Source organism: Lineus longissimus, chromosome 8, assembly GCF_910592395.1.
Source record: "Lineus longissimus chromosome 8, tnLinLong1.2, whole genome shotgun sequence".
Lineage (NCBI taxonomy): Eukaryota > Metazoa > Nemertea > Pilidiophora > Heteronemertea > Lineidae > Lineus > Lineus longissimus.
The window spans coordinates 6,809,927-6,833,094 of NC_088315.1; the positions used below are offsets into that span (position 1 = coordinate 6,809,927).

Below are 23,168 nucleotides of genomic sequence, written 5' to 3' on the forward strand. Positions count from 1 at the left end.
TGGTCAGGCTGTTAGGCAGGGCGTGGATTACGATGACGTAGACGCATAATTTGAAATGTTAATTATATTGATGGCTTCTGTTATGGGATGTCTCGAGGTACGCGTGTTTCAAACGTTCCTTGCAGTCAGTAGTTAAACATTTCTAATTCAAATTTGATGTTTTACTTAAGGTTTAGCATGTTTTTAACGAGATTTTCGATACAGTTATGGTCGTCAGATGGCCTGGCCTATCAACTTGGTCAAAATCCTAATAAGATTCATGACATTCTTATTTAACCTGGTTAAGACCTATTCAGTTATTTCATATATTAGCACATGGACAGTCTTAGCACGAGATTTCAACGAAGAATCATGGAAAGATGTTCGTGTATACAAAACTGACTTTTACCTGGGCATACCACGAAAAGTGAAGTCCGAACTTGCACAATTCTAGTTACTGACTGATGTTTCAATGCCAAACATCACGGATTTAAAACTAGATGTTTGCGTGTCAATACTGGCAAAGAAAGTGTTTTTCTCTGCAATTTCGGAAGAGCTGGACTGCCCTGGCCAAAACTATGCACTATTCCTTAATGCATGCCTGGCGGCGTTTTACGGCAACAGTGTATATCGAATAAAACGTGTTTTCCGAAATATCCGATTAGACGTCGCTTCGTTTTATCACTAACACTTTTATTTATTTTTTGTTTAAAATAAGGCTTATTCAAGGTATACAACTTGTCACTTCCTCTTGTGTATTAAAAGATTCATCAAGCAGTCTCCCAGTGCAAGTATGCCGCATGACAGCTAAGGTATTCAATATACGGACGCTCGCTACATGCTACTAGTAATAATGTCTCGTGAATCATAAGTATTTTTCATTTCCTCGCCCAAAATGTTGATCAATATATCTTACACAATGCTTGGTATGTCTGCCTTGACGGAGAGTCAGTCTTCGCATATGAAGTACGTGACGCCTCCGCTAGGCCGGAAAAGAGAAAGTTCGGTTTCTTATCGGCGTTGATCAGTAAGTCATGTAACTTGTCGAGGATTGGATCAAGTCACAAAATCGTATTATACGGTATTTCCCATTGGTCCAACGGTTGCACAAGAACGATGCTCTTGTTATTCTTCTTGACACGCCAGTGAGTGCTTTCTTGACCTTTATAAACATGTGCTGATTGACCGCACCACAGCAACACTGTGCATGGTCTCTCTAACAGCAAGCACCCTGTGTTTTGACAAATCTTTATAGTCATGTCCGGGGTCTTCGAATCAAGGGCTACATACAGTAATGGCCTGCTGTAGACACAGCTTTAGCTAACCTTATTTGCATTGAGAAAAGGCCTTTCAAAAGAGCTTTCTTAAGAAAATTTTTAACAGCCAATCGGCGATGTTAAGGAATCGGCCCGAGGAATTAATTTGATGCTGCCTTAGCTATTAGTTTAAAGTAAATTCATCGGAAGCTTGGCGAATGTAGTTTATAGCATATCGGGTGTGACCCATGGAGCAATTCTTCAAGTAGACACACATGTAGGCGCACACAGCGTGCAATATAGTTGTAATATGAGACCAGCCATGTTTTATCGATAATAACCTCAGTTCAACACAGCATATGTTTTGCTAATGTTACTCAGGTTGGACTCAAATTTTGCGAGGAAGAGATTGATACATGGTACACGTAGCCTTGACGACGCAATTATTAAAAGTAGACCCCTTTGTTAGACAGTTGCGTCCATTTCACGGTAGTTTTGCTATGATTCAAGATTTATCTGTTGCTCTCTGCTGTTCCATATACAATGAGCAAATACCATATAGTTTCGCCGATCTAAGACCGTTTTCCAAATATTCATCACCGCCGAATCGCAGGCGCCTCATGAAGTCTGATAAAGTGACTCCCATGTGAACTTTGCAAAATACATATTACATGTATAGCACGATAGGTTCATCTCGCCTGCTTTGTCCTTCTGTGAGAGGACCAAGCAGTTTATGTACGGGTTTAGGCGCGTAATTTGGCCCTTTTGATGAAAAATCCCGAAATTGCACCTAGGCCTAGCGTAAACTGTCAAAAATGGCGAACTGTGAATGTACCTAATGGGCCTCTTCGTACTCCGTCATGGTAATGGGCAATTGGGCAATTGGCAGTCACATTAGGATAGGCATATACTTGCAAGTCCAATGTTGTTGGGGGGGGGGGGTTACTTAGTATATGCTTGCCAAAGTCTTTACAAGGATAATTAGCACTAATTGTTCCAACCTTAGGGAATGCATCGGTGAACCAGAAAGTTTGTTTGGAAGGTCCAAATTAAAAGGAGTCAACCCGGAAATAAGACTACCCGAGGTCAGGCTGTTTTGTGGGCTCTGATATAAATATATCCATTGCTTGGCTAGGTGTCCCACCCATTTCGTAAACGTGAAGTTTGGATTTCAGTTTTGAACATGCCAGATATTTCCTAGTTGAATTGAAGCATTCTTAAAATGGCGAGCAGGGAACTACTTCTAACCATTTGGATTTTATTAGCCTGTTCGAAATTTCCAGCTAATGCGCTGAGCGAATCTTGTAGCCTTCAGGGTGCGAAATGCAACGACATAGGAGATTGGTGCCCAGAATGTGACCCGGATTACTGCATGACCTTTGGCGCAACACAATATCCTAGGCCTGGTACAGGCTCCTGCCATATCCTGTCTTCACCTAATTTGACCGTGTGCTTGGAGGAGCCGCAATTCCTGCAATTTCACTTCAAGGGCGCGATATTCGAATCGGAAGACTGTGTTAAGGTGGAGGTAACTTTAAGCTCCAGGCTGTGTAATGACTTGAATTCTCCGGAAAATGATACAGAGACGGAGACAGTTTTCGAGAAATGTGGTTCGGTGAATGAGTTTGTCTTTCGAACCGTCGAGCCCGGGTTTACCATAAGCTTCATACAGAATAGTTCCACGGGAAAAAATGTTGACTACAGTGATATTGTCGAGATTGGGCGTGGACGATACAGGCAGCCCTCGGTGACCGAAAACCCCGAATGTAGCTGCCCCAATGGTTTCGTGAGATACGGCTGTAGTTGCTATAGCTTGTTCGTAAATGACGGTGTGGACACCTGGCTTGACGCGGCGAAAAACTGTTCAAGTTATGGTGGACACTTGGTTAACATCAACGGAAAAGACGAAATGAGGATGCTTAAGGACTTTATGAGAACCGTCTGGTGGGAAAAGATCTACGTCAATAAGCCTTTACCATGGACGTTCATTGGACTTGATAACAAAGCCCAGGTTAGTAGTCGTTGTCTCATTTGGAAGCCATTTTGTTCTTTTTCATGCCAGTGACACACTTTGGCCAGATTTCTCCCAATAATTTCCCTCCTTGCATAGTCTTGCACGCAATTTACATTTTCCGTGAGGCTCATTACTCATAACATTCAGGTTGTCCTAAAAAGTAACGAATGAAGCCAGCAGCTTAATTGTGTATCCTATTGTCATCGACCGAAAAAACTTCTGAAAAAGCCAAATCATATACTCTTAGAAAGAAATAATATGTTGAGGTTTTAAAAAACCTTGAATGGTTTTTGGCCGACAAGAATTCTGCACTCCGCAGATATGTTTCGGTAAGAGCTGAAAAAACCTAATGGTTTCTGAGATATTGAAAAATCTCTAAGGGTTTTTCACTTCGCTGAAAGACCTCTACCTATTTGTGTTGACCGAAGGGGTTTTCAAGAGCTCAAACCTGCAAAGAATGTAGATTTGAGTGGTATTTAACAAAGGGAGGATCAATTAGACATTCCTCAGTCTTAATGACCCGAATATCTTGTTCCTTCTTTGCCCTCGGCCAAGTTTATACAGTCCTAATCATTATACTTGAATACATGTATAGGCATTTCAATGTTCGACAGCATGTACATAAAATTGCGTTTGATCGACGACCGTCAAATGTTGTCTTGAACCTAACCGATAGAAATGCTGGCCAATCACGGATGTAAATATTCGTATGATTGTAACCCAAGGCATATCGTCTGGGTTGATCCCTGAAAGAAGCTTGTCAAAATAAGCCTCGACATGATGGCTATGCAGCGAAACGATATCGCTCAAGCGAAACACAGGAGTTAATTTGCACTACCACCCGTCATACCCGTCTACGGCCTTCATGGTACATTTATGTTTTATCCCCTATCCCGGCTTCTTTAATCCCTTGATACATGTAGTTAGTATGACAGTTGAGGTGTGTAATTTATATAGGGTTCCCGAAGTAAATGGCTGAACGATGATTTTTATTCACCATGAAGAGTGGATGTCATCGAAGCGCTGCTAATTGGAACACCTTACAAAACATTATTTCCAACAACCATTTATTTTTTCTTGTAGCTTGGTTATTTTCGATGGCAAGATTCCAGCCCAGCCACCTATGCTGAATGGTTTCATCCAGCCTACGCGAGCTCAGTGCCTTTGATCCCGGGTCACCAGCTCAACTTCCAGCCCTCCGAGGACCCCGAACATCAGTGTACGTTCATCTATTTCAACTACGAAAACCTAGCAGGCAGCACCAACTGGTTTACTATTCCGTGTAACCAGAGCTTCAGTCCTTCGTCGAGGATATGTGAGGTAACAGCAACTGGAGCGCAGGCTATCGTACCGCCTACGATAGCTCCATCTGCTGACCCTTTCGTTCACACTGCCTGCGAAGATAACTGGGCGATGCGGAACGGGCGTTGCTTTATGCTCTTTACCGTAACAACGTCCGAACTCAGCCAATTCGAGACATTGTCAGCTCTTGAGCAAGAATGTGCAAAAATGAACGGAACAATAGCATCAGTTGCTAAAGGGAATAAATATATTCTGAAGGACTTGCTCAAGACTTGGAAACAAATCAAACCGTACGGCAACACTTTAGCAAAAGTTGACTCAAATTATGACATCATAACACCGCTGCCATCGCTCTCGGAATATTTGGACAACGAATTCCGTAAAGAGTACTATGTGAGCGACCAACAGGTCCAAGGGGATGTTACGTACAAGGAAATACCGGATTATTTCCCTGCGATACGGAATATAGTCTGCGAGAGACCTGCGCATAATGTCACAGTTAGTGTCGAATGCATGGACATGCAGTTCAAATGCACTGACGGCACGTGTATCTGGCAGGCTCATGTCTGCAATGGATACGCCGACTGCGCAGACAAATCTGATGAAATAGGTTGCAAAGTTGATGAAAACGATCTTAAGTTTACGTGTAGAAGTGGGGAGAAAATTCCTGTGTCGAAATTCTGTGATCACGGCGAAGACTGTTTGGATGGGTCCGATGAATCTGCATGTATTTACTCCGGTTGTCCTCCAAACAAATTTGCGTGTACTGATATTGGCCAAGGTGAATTCTGCATACCTAAGTCGCAGCAATGCGATATGGTGGAACAGTGTCCCGATGGAAGAGATGAGATTGGCTGCAACTGTACTGAATTCAGCTGCAGCAACGGCAAATGTATCCCTAATTCCCATGTCCATGACTTGTACAATGACTGTGGGGGTGAAGAATCCGAAGATGAACTCTTAACTGCTGCTGATATTTGGAGAGGGTACCTGCTTGCTCAGCGTGTAAACCAGACCGGGGTATTCCAAGATGTGAAGATTGATCCCTATTGTTCCGATTCACTGGAGTCACGATGTCGAATTGGTCATTCGAAATGTTTTAAACGAACAGAAGGATGTATCTACGATTATGGACAGCATGGTGAAATGTTGACATGCCGGGACGGCAGCCATCTAGACAACTGTCATAAGTACGATTGCCCTGGTATGTATAAATGCCCTGGTAGCTATTGCCTTCCAATCCGCAAGGTATGCGACGGGCATTGGGACTGCCCTAACGGCGAGGAAGAAGAAGGATGTAGCTCTGTTCCGACATGTCCTGGTCTCTTTCATTGCCAGGGACAATCTTTCTGCATCCCGCAATCAGAACTCTGCGATGGTATTGTTCAATGCCCATTTTCACGAGATGACGAACAGTACTGCCCTATTGTGAGCACGCAATGTCCTATCGGTTGCATGTGCACCCCATTCAAGACAGTCTGCGAAGGAGCTATACTAAGTTCACTCACTGGTATTCCACCAAAGACCCGTGTGTTATCGATCACGAACTGTAATCTAAATCTTACAGATGCAACTTTCAGTGACTATCCCTATCTCTATTATCTCAATCTTTCGAACTCCAGTATCTCTGAGATAGGTCCAGGCACATTCTCTAGACAACGGAACCTTCAGCTTCTTGAGATAAGTCAAAACAAAATCAAACGCATCTCAAAGGATACGTTTGCAGCCCAGTCCAATCTTCTTTTCCTTGACCTGCGTGATAACGAAATTGGTAACCTGGATTCTAATTCGTCACTCACTGGGCTATCAAAGTTAGAAACACTATTATTACAACATAACAGTATCCAGTCCGTCACTGATGCTAATTTCGCCCCCCTCGCTTCCTTGAAAATGTTGGATCTTTCTGACAATGACTTAACAGCTCTCCCGCCTAATCTCTTCATTGGTACACCAAGATTAGAAACACTTCTCTTACAGAACTGTAGTCTAAATTCGATAGATAACAACACTTTCGTTGGCTTGAGTCATCTCTCACTGCTTGATATAAGGAATAACTCATTGGGTGACTTGACTTCTGAAGTCTTTAAGCCTCTGCACCTTGACAACTTAAAGACAGACAGTTATCAGAGTTGTTGTGCAGCAAATCACCATACGAATCAATGCACCCCGGGAGCAGGACCATATGCTATTTACAACTCATGCACAGACCTTATTGCCATTTATCCACTGCAGATTATTGTATGGATTCTTGCTGGCTTGGCTGCGTTTGGAAACCTTGTCGTGTTGATAGTGATGTGCTGTCTGGTGAGGAAGGATGGAACTGTCGCCTGTATTATTCTCAACATGTGCGTTGCTGGCCTGCTGATGGCAGCCTACCTGTTCATCATAGCAACCTACGACTACATCTACAGAGGTTCCTACCTTGATCACGATTTCGAATGGAGATCATCTACTCTATATAGAGTGGCTGGGTTCTTTTGTTTCGTCTCCTGTCTTCTCTTTGTCTTTGGGTTATTCGTTTTTGCTATTGAGCGAATTCGGGCTGTCACCAGGCGCTACGCAGACATGAAAATGTCGCTGATAGCTGCTGTCATCGTTTTCATCTTAGCCTGGCTAATATTCTGTGTCGCCGCTGCTATCCATTATATCCTAAACGAATTCGGGATAACTTATTTGTGGATTCAAGACGCTGGCCTAAGCACCTACTACGGAAGTGTCGCGACGCCATTTTGGGTTTTGGGAAGTCTGAACATCTATAATGGTGTCTTCCTAGGCTTCATCGTTTTTCTCTTACTGCTGACTCTGGTACTTTTCCTTGCACTGTGTTGCATTAGAGACAGGGGAGATGGACACGAGTCGAGATTTGCCAAGGCTCTGTTCCTGATTTTCATACTGAACTTTATCTGTTGGATTCCGGTTGCTGTATTCCAGTTCATTGCTATGGCTGGTTTATATGTTCTGCCGGTCGAAGGCGCTAGCTGGATTGCTCTCCTCATCATTCCCTTCAATGCAGCAATAGATCCGTACCTTTACATTATCATCTGGTGCTGTACCCGCCATAAGAAGATGAAGGGAGGATATGGGTACTCACTTGGGGACGAAGAGATGGATGACGAGAAAAAACAATCAGACTCGTTCTTCGATCCATCTTCCAACGGAGGGAGAAGCAAGGCTCCAAACGGTGGGAAAAGACTCTCTGGAATTGAGAATGCAGCTTTTGGTAATGAAAATGCATTTACTCAAATTGACGCGTATGAGTCGGAACCTATTTATGAAAACATGCTGCAAAGAGATGGTGCGGCAGGCGTTGAAACTGCCCCAACTAGAGATCTCATCGTTACCGGCGAAGAGAGATTTGGAACTATTAAAGGCAAGGTACAGAAAGGGCCTGACTTTGTGAACCCTGTGTTTGATGACATCGGTGGCCAAGGTGACCTAGAGTCTCCCATTGCTGGCACTGGCGGTGATGTAGATGCAGATGCAAGTGTTAGAGCAGAAATTCCAGTTGTTTTAGGAGCCGCTTCTGAACCACCCTCTTTCAAACCACCTCCTGTTGAGGACTTAAAGTTGAGAGGTTCGCTCCCGGACATGCCGGATAGACAAGCCAAAGGAAAGGCAGGAAAATCGAACGATATTGCTGGCGTACATGCGGGAATATGTTACCCGGATGTAGAGTCAGATGCAGAGATGATTGTGTGCGATGATGGACCGTACTTACCAGACGGTGATGTCAGCATATCGAGGAACGCTGAAGTGAAAGCACGAATTCCCCGAAACGACATACAAGCAGCTGGAAATTTAGATATGAACCTGGAACCTAGGATGGATGTACCAACAGATGCTAAACCAGATATGTCATTGCCTGAGGTTGGCTTACATGACGATATCGTCATTGCAGCTGCTTCACCTTCCGTGAAAGTCAAAGGAAAATCAAGGAAAATTAAAGCTGATGTACCGAAAACTGAAAAGTCTAAGAAGAGGAAATCAAAGAATAAAGAGCCGAGCATACATAGAGCTGCAGTTGACATCAATGACGTGCCAGTGACAGCTGTATCCGCTGGCGTCGCTGTGGACAAACCAGACACAGAGACCGGGCTGAAGACTGGTTTGCCTGTAAATTACGTGCCGTGCTTGACTCCCATTGCTAAACCCGAAGCTTCAGTTGAGGTCGAAGCGAATCTTGACAGAGGTGAAATTATCGCCAATAGGGACTTGCCTGAGTTGAAAACGAATGTTCCTACTGTCAGCATTGGCACAAATTGGGAGCTGCCAGAGATGAATGCTGTATCTGCCGAGCTCGAACAGTTGAGTTCAACCGCTCCTATCATACCAGGAAAGGCTATCCGTATTCCAATGCGCACTGACCTTGATGTTGAGTTTTCTTCTGTTGCAAGTCTCGAGAAATCCACCACATTGCCAAATATCGACTCCGATATAACCCAAGAAGTCGATATGGATATAGAAGCTGAGCCTGTCATGTTGAATGACAGTGCGCCAACCATGCCAAACTTTGGCCTCAGAGGTGGTACTGACCTACATTCTGCTACTGCAGATTTAGACAAGCCTCTGTCTGTAGAAGCTGACTTCGAGGTGGAAGCCGTACCGGTGCAGTTCAACGACAGTGCCCCCACTATGCCAGAAATGACTGGTCTGACCTCTTACTTAAAGCCGGATATTGAATTACCACATCTGCCCAATGCTGAAGGCAAGGTTGATACGCCAGCTATAACTACTGAAAAAATCGCAAAGGATGTTGATCTGGAAGTCGAAGCTGAGCCAGTCGAATTGCAAGAGGCAACACCAGCTTTACCATCAGCTAAAATCGGATTGGTGGCCCCGAAACTTGATGTTGAGGGCAAAGAAAAAAGTCATAAGCACAAACACAAGCACCGAAAGCACGATAAAAAGCATAAACACAGGAAATCAGCGAAAAACGAATACGAATTATCGAGCGACGTAGGTGGTTTGATTCCGTTATCAGTTGATTTGAATGATCTACAAGAGACAAATCTTGATCCACCAAGTGAGGGCCGTCGGACAAGTTACACATTGACTGACATACCGACAGCTGTTGATGATAACATAGTAGTTCCTGATGTTGATACACCAATAGCTGCTGCCAAGATTGGGTTTACAACAACTGCAGATGCCAAAGTTGAAGTTCCTATAGTTGAGGCCCCAACAGCTGCGGATACAGAAGTTTCAGTTCCATCAGTAGATTTACCAACAACTGCAGATACAGATGTTTCAGTTCCATCAGTAGATTTACCAATAGCTGCAGATACAGAAGTTTCAGTTCCATCAGTAGATTTACAAACAGCTGCAGATACAGAAGTTTCAGTTCCATCAGTAGATTTACCAACAGCTGCAGATACAGAAGTTTCAGTTCCATCAGTAGATTTACCAACAGCTGCAGATACAGAAGTTTCAGTTCCATCAGCCGATATGCCAACTGCTGCAGATGCCAATGTTGATGCTCCTATCCTCAATATACCAATAGCCGTCGAAAACAAGCTCGGAATTGCAGATGTGAAATCACCAATAACTCTGAATGCCGAAGCTGAAGCGCTGGCAATAGTACTACCAACAATTGTGGACGCCAAGACTGAATTACCTAGAATCGACAAGCGCTTGCCATTAACTCTTCATGCAGAAGCTCCTTCACCAACAGATGAGATCCTTGCCGATGCCAATACTGATCTCCCAAGATCTGATATTCAAACCGCAATAGATGATATGGTTGACCTCCAGGAAGATGTTATGCCTTCCACTATTGATGCGAATGCTGAAGTCCCTCCCATTTCACAAGGAACTGTTGATGCCAATGTCGATTTACATCCCACCGACATACCTATTCCTGAGGATGTCACGGCTGATATACCTGAGGTGCCTGATGTCGAAGAGGACTTAGAAGTTGCAGTTGCTCCTTTACAAAATGCTGATGTAAATGCGGCCCCACTTGGCTTGGACAATTCCCTTCCTCAAAACACAAGTGAGTGCATCGTGGTACCACCTGATGCTGACACTAAAGGTGTACCTCTCACATTACCAGACCATAGTCCCCCGGAGGAATTCGTCACCGACCTACCAGAAGTTCCTCATGGAGTTGCCCGTCGTCTTAATTCAGTTAAACACCATGGTCCGACAGCAAGCTTCGATTTGGAAACAGAAGCAGAACTACCTGCACCAGTGGATAACCCAAGGGTACACCACACCTTACCGGAGGAGATCAACCAAGAAGAATTTGAAGTTGATCTGCCAGAGGTACCTCATAGGATTGCACTTCGTATTAGTTCACTGAAGCGTCACGGTCCATCGGCCAGCTTTGACATCGATGAAGATCAAGAAGTACATGTAATACCTGAGAGTAGTTTACCAGTGCATCATGAAGTACCAGATGAGAGCAAACCTGATGAGTTTATATCTGATCTTCCGAAGGTTGCCCCAGGAATCGCCACTCGCCTGAATTCGCTAAAACACCATGGACATACCGATTCGATAGATGAGAATGTCACCACTGTTGATCCACCGGAGGTTCAGCAAGATGCGCCCGAAACAACAAGTGATACCGAGCTAAAAGTCGAAGACAAAGAGAAGCCCACGTCTAAATATCTTCCACGCATGACAAGCTTAGATATTCAGATGTCTTTCCCGGACTCAATTGGGAATGATAAGCTCGGCCAACTTGATATTGCAGAGGAGGCAATTCATCCTGATGTGGATTCCCGTGTAGAATTTACCCCAGATATAGATACACAATGGCCAGAGCCACCTAGTTTTGAGAGAGGTGCTCAGGCAGATATTGTCATAGAAGGGTCAGCTGAGGACAAGGGGGCAGTTGAATTGGAAAGTCCAAGATTTACAACAGGAGACGACACAGATGTGGGCGACAGCGATGATAGCGATGACAGAGAAGGTCGATACGAGTTTATTACTACCGAGCCTAGTGTTGACGTTGAAAACGAAACAGAGCCACCTTCCACCGAAGAGCCTACTGCAAATTTTGATGTGCCCACAGCGGAAACACCAACTGTTAATCAAATAGAAGAGGCCGGTGAGGATATTGTCGTTCCAACTGATGCACCAACTGCAGAGAGTTCAGCTTTAGAATTTCCAGAACTTTTTGGCACGGGTGGCGTTCTTGGAGTAGCAGGTGCAAGCCCGAGTGAGGAAGGAGACATAGTTATTCCCTTAAATGGACCTGCATTCGATGCTGAAGTCCAACCATTTGAAGTACAAGCATCTGAAACAGAACAGACTGTCCATAGTCTGTCCATGGAAACACCAGACTCGAAAACTGATGCGCCAAATGCTCAACCTGAGCAAGACCTCCCCGTTGAATCTTTATCTCCTGTGGCCGAAGGAATTGAACTGAGTGCACCCGAGACTGAGACATTGGAGGACGCGCCAGCGGACGCACACAATCACGTAAAAGAGATCGAGGACATCAAAATCGTCATGAACCCACTTAAATCCCAGACGCTTGAAATGGCTTTGCCTTTTATGCCTATTCAGCGGGTCAATAGCATTGGTGAAACTGCAGTAATGAAACCAGCTGATAAACAACCGAAGGAAAGGGTAAGGGCATTAAACGAGACAGACGAAGAGCCAGCTTCAATAGAGTCTGAGACTGAGACATTGGAGGACGCGCCAGCGGACGCACACAATCACGTAAAAGAGATTGAGGACATCAAAATCGTCATGAAGCCACTTGAATCCCAGACGCTTGAAATGGCTTTGCCTTTTATGCCTATTCAGCGGGTCAATAGCATTGGTGAAACTGCTGTAATGAAACCCGCTGATAAACAACCGAAGGAAAGGGTAATGGCATTAAACGAGACAGACGAAGAGCCAGCTTCAATAGAGTCAGCCACGGTACAGAACGTAGAATCTGCTCGTACAAGTCCAATAGAATTGGCTCCGGTTCCAAACGTTAAGTCAGGAAACACGCCATCAATTGGTAAAGTTGAACCTGATGCACAAAACAGATATAGTATTGTGTTGGGGCATGGTGTTATACCCGACAATACCCCAGAAGAGGAATTTGTAACAAAACGACCTAGTATTTCTGGGGGTATTGCTCGGCGCCTGAATTCCTTAAAGCACCACGGTCCGTCCAAAAGCTATGATATCGACGCCAACCCGCCAATGCTACCAGAAATCAGAGAGAGGCATGAAGCACCGGCAGAGAGTCAACAAGACGAATTTGTTTCAAATTTGCAGCATGTTTCAACGGGGATTTCAAATAGATTAAACTCTCTGAAGCACCATGGTCCATAGGTGTCCGGTTATATGCCTGACCCATCTGTCAAAACGGAGATATAGCCATAATCCACTACAAACTAACGGTGGAATTGAGGCCTCGTCTGAGGGGAATTAGGTCAATGCTGCAAGACATTCCGGTGTAGGAAGCTTCGATGACTTGAAAAAACAACCTCACCATCGAAGATCAGGCGTACAACAGTCAAGTATTGCTGGTCGCCGCACACGCTACCCGCAGTGTTTAATCCTTTCCGAGTGATTCTCCTTACGCAGTGGAAGTTGGCCCACCGGATGAAAACAAGCCCGCAAGTCCACTGAAAGTTATGACTTCGATGTAGATGTGGTAATGGGTTGTCAACGAGAGACAAAATCAGTGTACAGGGCAACTCAATCGTATTATTAACTCCTAATTCAAAGACTATTAACTGCAATCATTCTGCAGCATCATTTCGATAACAAGATGAATTTAGTTATATTAAGATAGCTACATTGTGCTTGTACCTGAATGCAAAGATGTACATTGCCAAAGGGATTTTTTTACTTCCAAGTGAGACAATTCAGTGTCACATATACATCTATATAGACTTTATAACCCCTCACCATTACATTAACCTGGTGCTTAATACATGGTAACGGGTAAGAAATATTGAGCTGTTCCTTTAAGGATGCACGAATTCATTTACGCAACCCTCGCAACGCTTTCATACTTAGTAGCACGAGGATTCGGGGTCTCGAACTCTTCGAAAACTTCCTCGATAAAATTCCTTTACATGCCTCGTACTTTGTCGTTCGCGACCATTTCGCGAGGGTTGCGGAAACCTACCTGCCTATCGAATCCGATGTCAGATGGTTGGAACGAAAATGACGTTCAGGCCGGGGGAAATGTTTTTATATTTCCGTGTTTGCAAAAAAACGAATCAAAATATCATGTTAAAATCCCGCTTCATGCCGGAGAGGTCTATTTTTTCTCTCGAACCGTTGTCAGATTTTTAAACCATATCCAAAAAAGAATATCATTACCTCTGAGAAAATCAAGCTTCGCGTATCAACATATCTCTCGCGGCAGAGCGGCTGTGAAGGAGCAGAGAATATTTCGATTCAGAAATATTATGAGACGATAATTGTAAATTCTAAATGATACCATTGTTATACTAATAAAATTATTTTTATACATTGAATTAATTTTGATTTACTTTTCTAAAATATACATGTGGGGCTTTAGGCTAACAGTTGGTACCCAAGCCAGGTATTAACTAATTGATCAGAAGTATAAGTTAGTGAATGCTTTGGACACAGACATGACAGATACATGGATAGCGGATAGTACACACTCTCTTGTGATCAATCAAATGTCTTTTAGCAAAACGTAGTCCACAAGATGACGTGGTAGTTGGATTGTGTGTGATCCGATATTTCCGCCGCCCATTCCTCTCCTGAGCTGGATGCGAGCGATTTCCTGTAACGTGTAATAACCACACCTAAGAAATTTTTCAAGATATTGCTCAATTAAGATAAGATCTGTTCCTCGAACTTGAAGATGCAGACTACGTATTTCTGACCAGGTCATCAGACCTGCTTTTATATAAGTCCTAACAAGTTCGACTAGGCAGGGCTGTAGCGGAACCATCCAGGAGCAGAGGCGTCTACATAAAGGCATGAGGTACGATTGGAGTGATATGGAACGCAACGTCCCTCCAGCCCCAATTAACCTGCAGGCTATGCGCGTTAATATAGGCACAGAGTGTCCACACTGGTGCGGTTTGTTTTCCTCCGCGGCAAGTCTCAGTAGAGTTTCATCCAAAGGAGTCCTCCCATTGAAATATTGGGAGTTGACATCAGCGTCATTTAGCAGTAACAAGTCTACGATACGTATAGTGTCTTTGTTCAACCTGCCTAAGATTGTTATATGAATTACACCCATTCCCTCGCAGTTTGTTTGACGGACGTCCGCGCCCCTCGAAAGAAGTTCGTCAACTATGCGGTACCTCCCATACTCGCAAGCTTGCATTAGCGCAGAAGCAGCGCCCGCAAAAAACGGGTTACCCATCAGCTGATTGACATCAGCTCCTTTGTCCAAGAGTATATTCACCATGTCAAGGTCATCCTGCATGACCGCAGCAATCAAAGGTGTACCCCAGAACTTCGTATATTTCGGCTCAATGTTAACATTCGCACCGTGGTTGACGAGTATTTCAACCGCCGACTTTCTGCCTTTGCGACAGGCAAACACCAAGAGATTGATATCCCCCGCTTTGTCCGGTGAAGCCCCAAGGTTAAGAAGTCTCACCATAAGCCTTTTATCGTTAACACGAAGAGCTGTGATCATACAGTTTTCCAGTTCGTCCAAGTGCATTCGTTGCCTCAAACCACCACTATGTTCCGCTAGACGTTCAATCAACGAGTCCCGGATACATCGTTCCGTGAGGGCGATCCGGCTCGTCAAATCCCCGTGGACCTGGCTCCTGCTCTTTTTTTCCAGCTTTCCAAACTGTTCGGACAACATCTGCCCAATCCTGTTCGCTCGGCATGAAATAGGCTCTTTTGAAAACGTTGCACTCTCGAATAGGGCTTCCGAAATAATGTCTTCATCAGTTTCTGCGTCGACCTGGCAAACGCTTGATCGCTTCTGACCATCTTTTTCTGTGCACGGTGATCTGCTCACAGCCATTTGGACCTAGCAAAGAAAAATAGATGATTTCGCCTTCTGCTTTAAAGGGAGATCTACAGTCTGAACACACGGGTTAATTAAATTAGGCGCGAGGGGGGGGGGCTAAGGCGAAAATAAATGCTTACTTCGTCAGTGTCATTGGCGCCTTTAAGTTCATCGTTCCCCTTTCTTGGAAGGCATGTTTGGAAAACAGAAATGCTGACCCGTCTTTCGCGAAACAACTTCAATGAGTGAAGGGACAGTGGTCGAGACGCATCACATTGCTTTATCATCGTTTCGACCGTGACCCCTGAACTCTGGGCCGGGTCTCTGGCGAAAATATTGTCTTCACGTCCACGGCACAGTTAAAATGTGAGTGATGCATGTCTATTGTCACTTTGACTCGAGTTAGCCTACTTCTTGAACAACAGAAAAACTTTAATTGATAACTGCACATGTCCCTTTAACGTGTCGTGTCCCGGATGACAAGTATTTGTCTCAAGTACTAATGTATCAGCCAAAGCTTATGAATGGACACGACACACGTCTTGCATATTGATTTTTTTTTTCAAAATACAATAAACACCTGAGGAATTGTCGTAAACACTTATTGTAAACTATACACTGTAAGTAATTCTGTCTGGGACAAAGTGATGGCCACTTCACATTGATTTATGGAGATGATCGGGCCACAAAAAACGATTAGTCATCTCACCTAGTCGTGTCTGGCGGGAACTGTACAGGATATAGAAGAAAACACAAAATACGACACATACTGGTTTTAATGGGATGGTATAAAGCATTTATATGTGACCAGTGATGTGCTGGTTACTGCCAATGCACTATGCAGACTGTGGTACATTTATGAACAGCGGATCGACGAAGTGCCATATCTTTCGATCAAAATATCATCTGTTACCTTAACACTACCTCAGAGCATTTTATTGCATACTCCAAGTGTACTCAACATGGCACGGAACCTACAAAAGTGGACTCTCAACCGCCTTGACCATTATAAATCGATAAACGATAAATCAACTTGTCAAAGACAGCACCTCGTTTGAATAACGATTTGATTAGTTTCGTCAATACTTGAAGAAAAAAAGCAAAGATCGTCATGATGAGAGAAGGGAACCTTCATGTGAATATTATGCTCATATTAGAACGTGATAGAGTAGAGTTCTACATTGTGATTCAGTTGGTTACCCATAACCACAGTAGGCTATCATACCTTGCCGAACGAACATTTTCGTTTATTGTGTCAAAATCACGGTGAACTGCAGAATGTGCGTTAATATTTGAATAGGAGGATTTTGAGCAGCCAGGTCGAGGCATGTAGGTTTTGGCAGTAGCTACATTGGCCTCATTATCTATAGCAGCCAAGGCGAGGCTTGCAGGTTTTGGCAGTAGCTGCATTGCCCTCATTATCTATTGCTGCTGCATACTGCACATAGGGACTTACACATCGATACGAAGTTGGTACCAATTAGCGAAACATGGTCACTTGTCATAGTTCTAACAGTTGTTTTATGCTCTGGCCTACTATCGAAATTCCGAAATTATAACCATCCTATCAAAAGCTCTTCAGTATTTACCAATTACATAAATTGTTTGTAAAGTTCATCAGAGTTCGATTATCATCTGCTGTTTTTGAATTAGACGACCGAGAAGGGAGATGGGTAGAATGTTGTTACTTCTTCTGCTTGCCGCAGTCTTTCTAAAGGTTAGTATACACGTCTTGTACCTCTTTTAACAACAATCGATTTGTACGTTAACCAAACAGTAAGAACTGATTTTGGGAACGAGCTCTTCGGTTCAAGGAAGACTACAGTATTTTACAATAATATAGCCGAACGAATTTGCCGTGTTTCTATATTACAATTCACTCCTTTCGTTACAAGGTCAGATCAGATGAACCAGTCTGTAACGGCATTTGGTCACCTGGAGATCACTAGACCCCCAGACCCCTGCTTTATATCGTCCCCATAATATGTCATGTTAAACATATCAGCCTTTAATCACAAAGGTACGGATCGGAGGCGCGGATCCAAGGGGGGGGGGGCGCCCCACGTCAGTTTGTAACTGTTCTTAATCTCACGTACAGGCATCAAATGGACAATCACAGCCACAACAAACTATGGATCAACTAATCGCAAATGCTGCTGAATCGAGTATGTATAACATTTCCTAAACCAACTAATACATGTATTTCAAATTTTCAATACGAAAGTCTTACACTAAGTACCATCAGTATTAAACGAGTATGCATGAATATAATGTTTGTCTGTGGGACAAGCCATACAACTAAATATGGTGTGCTACTCTGGCCCTGTTTTGGTCAATGTTGGCGAACTTCATTGCTATAGGGTTGGACAATCCTATCTTGATGAATCTAGGGCTTCACTCACTCCGTATTTCGTGTCCGTGAGGAGGAATGCGAGCGAAACAGTTAGGCGAGTGCGATCGGCGACGACCTTGATAACTCACGGCAATGTCAGTTTCTAAAGAAATCGCTCAGAAAATTCTAACTGTCGGTTTTGAACTGTATCAGGCACAGCGATGGACTTCGTCCAAGGCAACGATGATGTGTTGGTTGAACTGGACATCAAGTACAAAAACGATGAATGGCAATGGATACAAGAAAAGTAAGAACAACCTTCAGTCTACGGTTTAGTCAGTGTTTCCTCTACTTAGTTAGGAAATCAAGTTTGGCCCTTGTGTTCCCTTCTCCTCTCCGGAGTAGCTGGGTCTTTGTCAACTAAAGAAATGCCATTGACCTCGTTTTGATACAAAATGTCATCCTGACTGACAATACTAAAAGTGCAATACATAATGTCCAGTTGTTTACCGCAATCACCTGAAAATACTTAAATGTAACAATAATCACGTCATTAACAGGAAATGAAGTAATCAAAATAACTTAAGGCATTATTGAGAACAATCTCAATATTGATTGCCCTATGATTGTTGGCAATGCTATTACGATCCACTCAAAAATGATATCGCTTTTATAATGGCTTGTTATTCATTGACAACAGAACTTTTTTTGCATCCTTGTTCTTTTTCCAACATCCCCATATAATAACTTTATAATGGTATAAACTTTTAAGGGCGACATTGTTTGAAACAAATTTTACCAACTCTTTCGATAAGGCTACGTTTTATAACACCTCCTAGTGGCCAATTCCGTGCGCGTCTGGTCTCCGCCTGTCGCCGTTCTTAAAACTACATTGGTGCATATACACATTGGTCTATAACTACATACGTTGGCCCTTTGATCTTGGTCAGCTGCCCTCCTCTACCGAGGTCTCAAATATGCTTGAAATGTCATCGACGAACCACAAAACGGTACCTTCTTCTGATTTTCGACGCCTTAAACGGACCTATTAAATAGTTAAAACTATGCAATTTATTTTGGGTCTTAAATGTTCCCCCCATAAGTTCACACCCTAATGATTTCGTTCTGTTATTTGCCAGTGGCCTTTACGAAGACGATGACTTGGATACTGGGAAGCGGAACGTGCGCACCAAGCGGAAAGCAATACACAACAAACGATGGACGAATAAAGCAGTCCCTTACATTATCTCAAACACGTTCTGTAAGTGTCGTGTGTGATGTTTCCAAATTTATTTGCTTTTAACGTTCTCTCAAACACGTGTGTGATGTTTCCAAGTTTTCTTCTTTTTGTTACGTTTTCTTAAACACGTTCACGATAAGTTTTGTGTGAAGTTTCGTAAGAGTTGTCAAACCAGCCTAACGGTAGCATTGCTGAGACATTCAACGTGTACCACCATCGTGGTGTTGTCGTTCTAAACTTTTTATTCGCCTCCTTTAATTTTTTCTGCTATACAGCATATAGCAATCGACAGACTGTCATGGCGGCCTTCAATGAATATCATAAGCACACGTGCATACGATTCAGGCAGGCTACCCGTAGAGACAGGAACAGGATTGTCATCCAAAATGGCGGTGGTTGCTCATCATATGTCGGGATGTCAGGTGGTTCGCAGAGTGTGTCGCTAGCTCGAGGCTGCCGAGTTGTAAGCATCTGATCCCTTTAATGACCAAACCAACAAGTACCATGTCATATATCTAATTACTTGCCTAGGTTGTGGTTGGGGTATAAAGGTGGTGGAGGTGATGGGGGGGGGGGGGGGGGGTGATGTCCGTAATAACCATGTCTTATCCCAGGTACCGATAATATTCCTCATAAGATTCTTAGTTCTTAGTTGGTACTCACTTGCGTAGGGACTACACATGTACATTATTTACGAGATTCTTGTAAGATTCTGTGTTGAAGTGTACAATCTTACTGAAGTTTGTAAAGATTGTACATGTCTCGTACATGTATATACACGAATCTTATCAGCATTTTCGACCTGGGATCTGTCATTCCAACTCCTTTTACAGAAAGGCATCGTCATCCACGAGCTGGGCCACGCGGTCGGCATGCACCACGAGCAGACCAGGCCTGACCGCGACCAGTACGTGACCATCATGCGCCAAAACATACCTCCCGGGGTACTCTTTAACTTCCAAAGATACTCTTGGAGTGTGATCAAGAATCTCGGGGTACCCTATGACTACACCAGCGTCATGCACTACGGTGGTACGGTAAGCAGCTATCAAACTACAAGTAGCAGTGAACATAATGCGTGAAATGGCTCATGTAACCGAATACCAGTGAAACGGCTAAACGTGTTCGCACGATGGTCAACAGCACAGAAGAGTCGCACTGTCGTGACTCATAGTCACCGGTTACATCGGCGCGATAAGTGCAACAGACTGAGTGACGAGATCATTAACCCAAGTCTCAATGCTAAGTCTCATTTTGTTCTTGTAGACACTAAACTTTTCCTATACCTCAACTTACAGGCATTCAGCTACAACGGACGACCAACAATCATTGCCAAGGATAGACGCTACCAAAATAAAATGGGCAATAGACAAGGGTTCAGCTTTCGAGATGTCAAGACACTTAATATCATGTATTCCTGCAATGGTGAGTAAGTAGAGTTTGATGGTTCGAGACGGGATGGTACTTCGAGATGGATGTTTGTTATAGAGCGCGGATAGCTTTCTTTTCACGAATTGAGCAAGGTAGTTATCAATAAGAAATCACTCGATTATTAAACCGTCATCTAGGTCGACTCAAAGGGCAAGCTAGTATATAATAATTGTAATTTTCATACGAAATGTCGAAGTTCAGCCTTGGCTTCTTCAAAGAAATATCTATCAGATTCTTTGTGCAAGTATGCATATTCACAATCAAAAAGGAATCATTTTGGTTTAACCGTTATTTCGACAGTAAATATTGATCTCAAGAGAAGTTTGCGAGAAATGAGCCTTTTTTACGGAGTGCCATTTCTGGTCCTTGATATCATATCTGCCCGTTTATTTTCCCTTCCCCTCCTTATAATAGCGCCTTGCAGAAAAAAACTGAATTGCCCTGGCGAAGGATTCCAAGGAAAGGATTGCAAATGTTATTGCCCGAGTAGCAGTTCCTCTAATCCTGTTAAGTTATGTGGAACTGGTGGGACAGGAACTGGAGGCGGAACCGGTGGAGGAACTGGGACTGGAGGCGGAGGAACTGGGACTGGCGGCGGAGGAACTGGGACTGGCGGCGGAACTGGAACAGGTGGAGGAACTGGATCGGGTACGCTTTCTTAAAAACCGCCCCTGGCCGTTTGATAGTTCGCCCAGTGTAGATTAGACCAGTCATAATTGGTACCGGCCAATCTGAATATGGCTTAAGCTTTTGATGAAAAAGCTTTCCGAATGATGTGGCGATCTATCATTCTTAAGCTCAAGCCTTCAAATTTATATCTTTTTATACAACACCTTTAGGGAAGAGGACACAGCCAATTATACAAACAATTCTATGGATCTCAATGTCAACAAATAAAACGCACTGCGGCATTATCAAACCATGCATATAGTTCCCAAACATCGTACATGTAGTGCGAATGGCACACATATGGGAATTACTATATGGTTTCTTCTTCTCTCTAGGTTGCAAAGACAAAAACCGTGACTGCGCTTCCTGGGCAGGACGAAGATACTGTACTACTGGTCGTTACACTGTCTACATGAGAACTAATTGCAAGAAAAGTTGTCGTCTTTGCGGCGGTGGCGGCGGTGGCGGAGGGGGTACAACAGGTACAGTTTGACCACCTCTGTAGGTCTGCGGCTGGCTTTCAGTGCCAAGTCACGATAATTTAAAATTGTGATCTTAGTTCCTTTTCCCGCCGTAGCGACTTGCACATGCCGTTTTAAGGCCGGACAAGTCCCCTAGACGCGGGTATTCTATCAGGAGTAATACGCTACTTGAGCAACTTAGTCAACTTAGTCAATGCATATTGAAAGAAACCCATAGAGGAGGTTGAATGATTTATAAAAATAAGGCCGTCGAAAACACGCCGAATCCAAGCAACTAGTATGTTCCCCACTAAGGAAATTTGTTTATACTGAATGAGTGAATTCTACTTTTAGGCTCCTCTTGTTTCGATATGAACGGTAACTGCAGATCATGGAGTACGAGGGGTGAATGTCGACGCAACCCCAGGTATATGTTGACCTACTGCAAGAAGTCATGTAACGTGTGTAGATCGGGACATGGTACGTATCCACACTGCTTGACGTCCCAATTCAAAACAAGTACGCGTACACTTGTGTTCTTATCCCGTTCTGACATTCTACTGATGGTCTCTATTCATAGACGGTGGTGAAGGAGACAATTGATTTGGATAGATCTCCGAACCAGATCAAAAAGCAAGTACTGGTACCGGTATACGCCATCGTTCAGGATTACGAAGTTATACAGTCATGACAGTGTGTTGTCGCATCGATAAGGTTGTTTCAACAGCGTGTGTGATTATACGCTCAAAGATTTTTTGGCTTAGATAAAAAAATCGAAACATTAGGTATTGAAATCCTTTTTTCAAAGGCATGTAAATGGCATGTACTTTCTGTACACGCTTGCTTCTTCACCGTGTTCGGTACATCATATCCGCTTCGACAAAAGCAGTTTTAATAGGCTACTTGTACGTAGAATTGCAGGTGCGAGTATACATACAAAGAGCGTAGCGCTCTAAGAGTATCAAACTTTTCTTCTTCTTCTGCGCTCTCAATCCTAGATGGATAGTTTTGTTCTGCTGACAAATGCTGTAGTCTGTCTTAATTCTTCCTGGTCCTTGATCCAGGCTCCGGAGGTCCAGAACTCCTCTCTCAGGGCTGAAAGTTCTCGGTATTTTGTCAGGATGAGTTTGACAGCTGCGTTATAGTTATAAGCGCATTCGTGAAAGTATGTCGTTAGTGTGTATGTTTTTCGCCTACAGAATACGAAAAAAACCACTTTCTTAATGTTAGTAACCGTTATCATTTTCATTCCAGCCTACGCCCTTGCTACCAGCCAACGCCCCAGGGGATCGGGGTGCGCGGATAAGAGTACCCAGGCTTCCTTGTGCCCTGGCTGGGCCAGGATTGGAGAGTGTACAAGGAATCCAGTTTACATGCATCTCTATTGTAAGCGTTCGTGCGGGATGTGTACTAGCGGTTAGAAAAAGTATAAACCAGATATGTTCTTAAAATTATATTCGTACATGTAGTCTTGAAATCGCGTATTATGCATGAATCGATTCAAGAGAAGACGTTAAACAAGAATAAAAGAGTAAGCCAAAGTCGAAAAGGTGTGTTGGTTAATTTTTA

General features: G+C 43.6%; 2 protein-coding genes across 2 annotated transcripts; one reads left to right on the forward strand and one right to left on the reverse strand.

Annotated features, from left to right (window-relative positions):
* Nucleotides 1-13,228: 13,228 nt before the first annotated feature.
* Nucleotides 13,229-15,751, reverse strand: LOC135492500 (ankyrin repeat and KH domain-containing protein mask-1-like). The gene is made up of 2 exons (XM_064779013.1): nucleotides 15,607-15,751; nucleotides 13,229-15,487 (listed from the first exon to the last, which is right to left on the reverse strand). The coding sequence occupies exon 2, from the start codon at nucleotides 15,479-15,481 to the stop codon at nucleotides 14,159-14,161; it is 1,323 nt and encodes a 440-aa protein (XP_064635083.1). The 5' UTR covers nucleotides 15,482-15,487; nucleotides 15,607-15,751; the 3' UTR covers nucleotides 13,229-14,158.
* A 1,323-nt stretch (nucleotides 15,752-17,074) lies between these two features.
* On the forward strand, nucleotides 17,075-23,155 carry LOC135492011 (zinc metalloproteinase nas-14-like). The gene is made up of 11 exons (XM_064778067.1): nucleotides 17,075-17,183; nucleotides 17,565-17,631; nucleotides 18,012-18,105; nucleotides 18,938-19,059; nucleotides 19,314-19,501; nucleotides 19,872-20,075; nucleotides 20,337-20,463; nucleotides 20,884-21,117; nucleotides 21,474-21,620; nucleotides 21,954-22,079; nucleotides 22,854-23,155. The coding sequence occupies exons 1-11, from the start codon at nucleotides 17,136-17,138 to the stop codon at nucleotides 23,018-23,020; spliced, it is 1,524 nt and encodes a 507-aa protein (XP_064634137.1). The 5' UTR covers nucleotides 17,075-17,135; the 3' UTR covers nucleotides 23,021-23,155.
* The last annotated feature ends 13 nt before the right edge of the window (nucleotides 23,156-23,168 follow it).

Excerpts from the sequence above, each read along its gene's own strand:
- LOC135492011 (XM_064778067.1), top strand. The coding sequence starts at position 17,136 with ATGGGTAGAATGTTGTTACTTCTTCTGCTTGCCGCAGTCTTTCTAAAG. Across the intron at positions 19,060-19,313 it reads CATTATCTCAAACACGTTCT|CATATAGCAATCGACAGACT; the intron begins GTAAGTGTCGTG and ends TCTGCTATACAG. Across the intron at positions 20,076-20,336 it reads TCATGCACTACGGTGGTACG|GCATTCAGCTACAACGGACG; the intron begins GTAAGCAGCTAT and ends CTCAACTTACAG.
- LOC135492500 (XM_064779013.1), bottom strand. The coding sequence starts at position 15,481 with ATGGCTGTGAGCAGATCACCGTGCACAGAAAAAGATGGTCAGAAGCGA.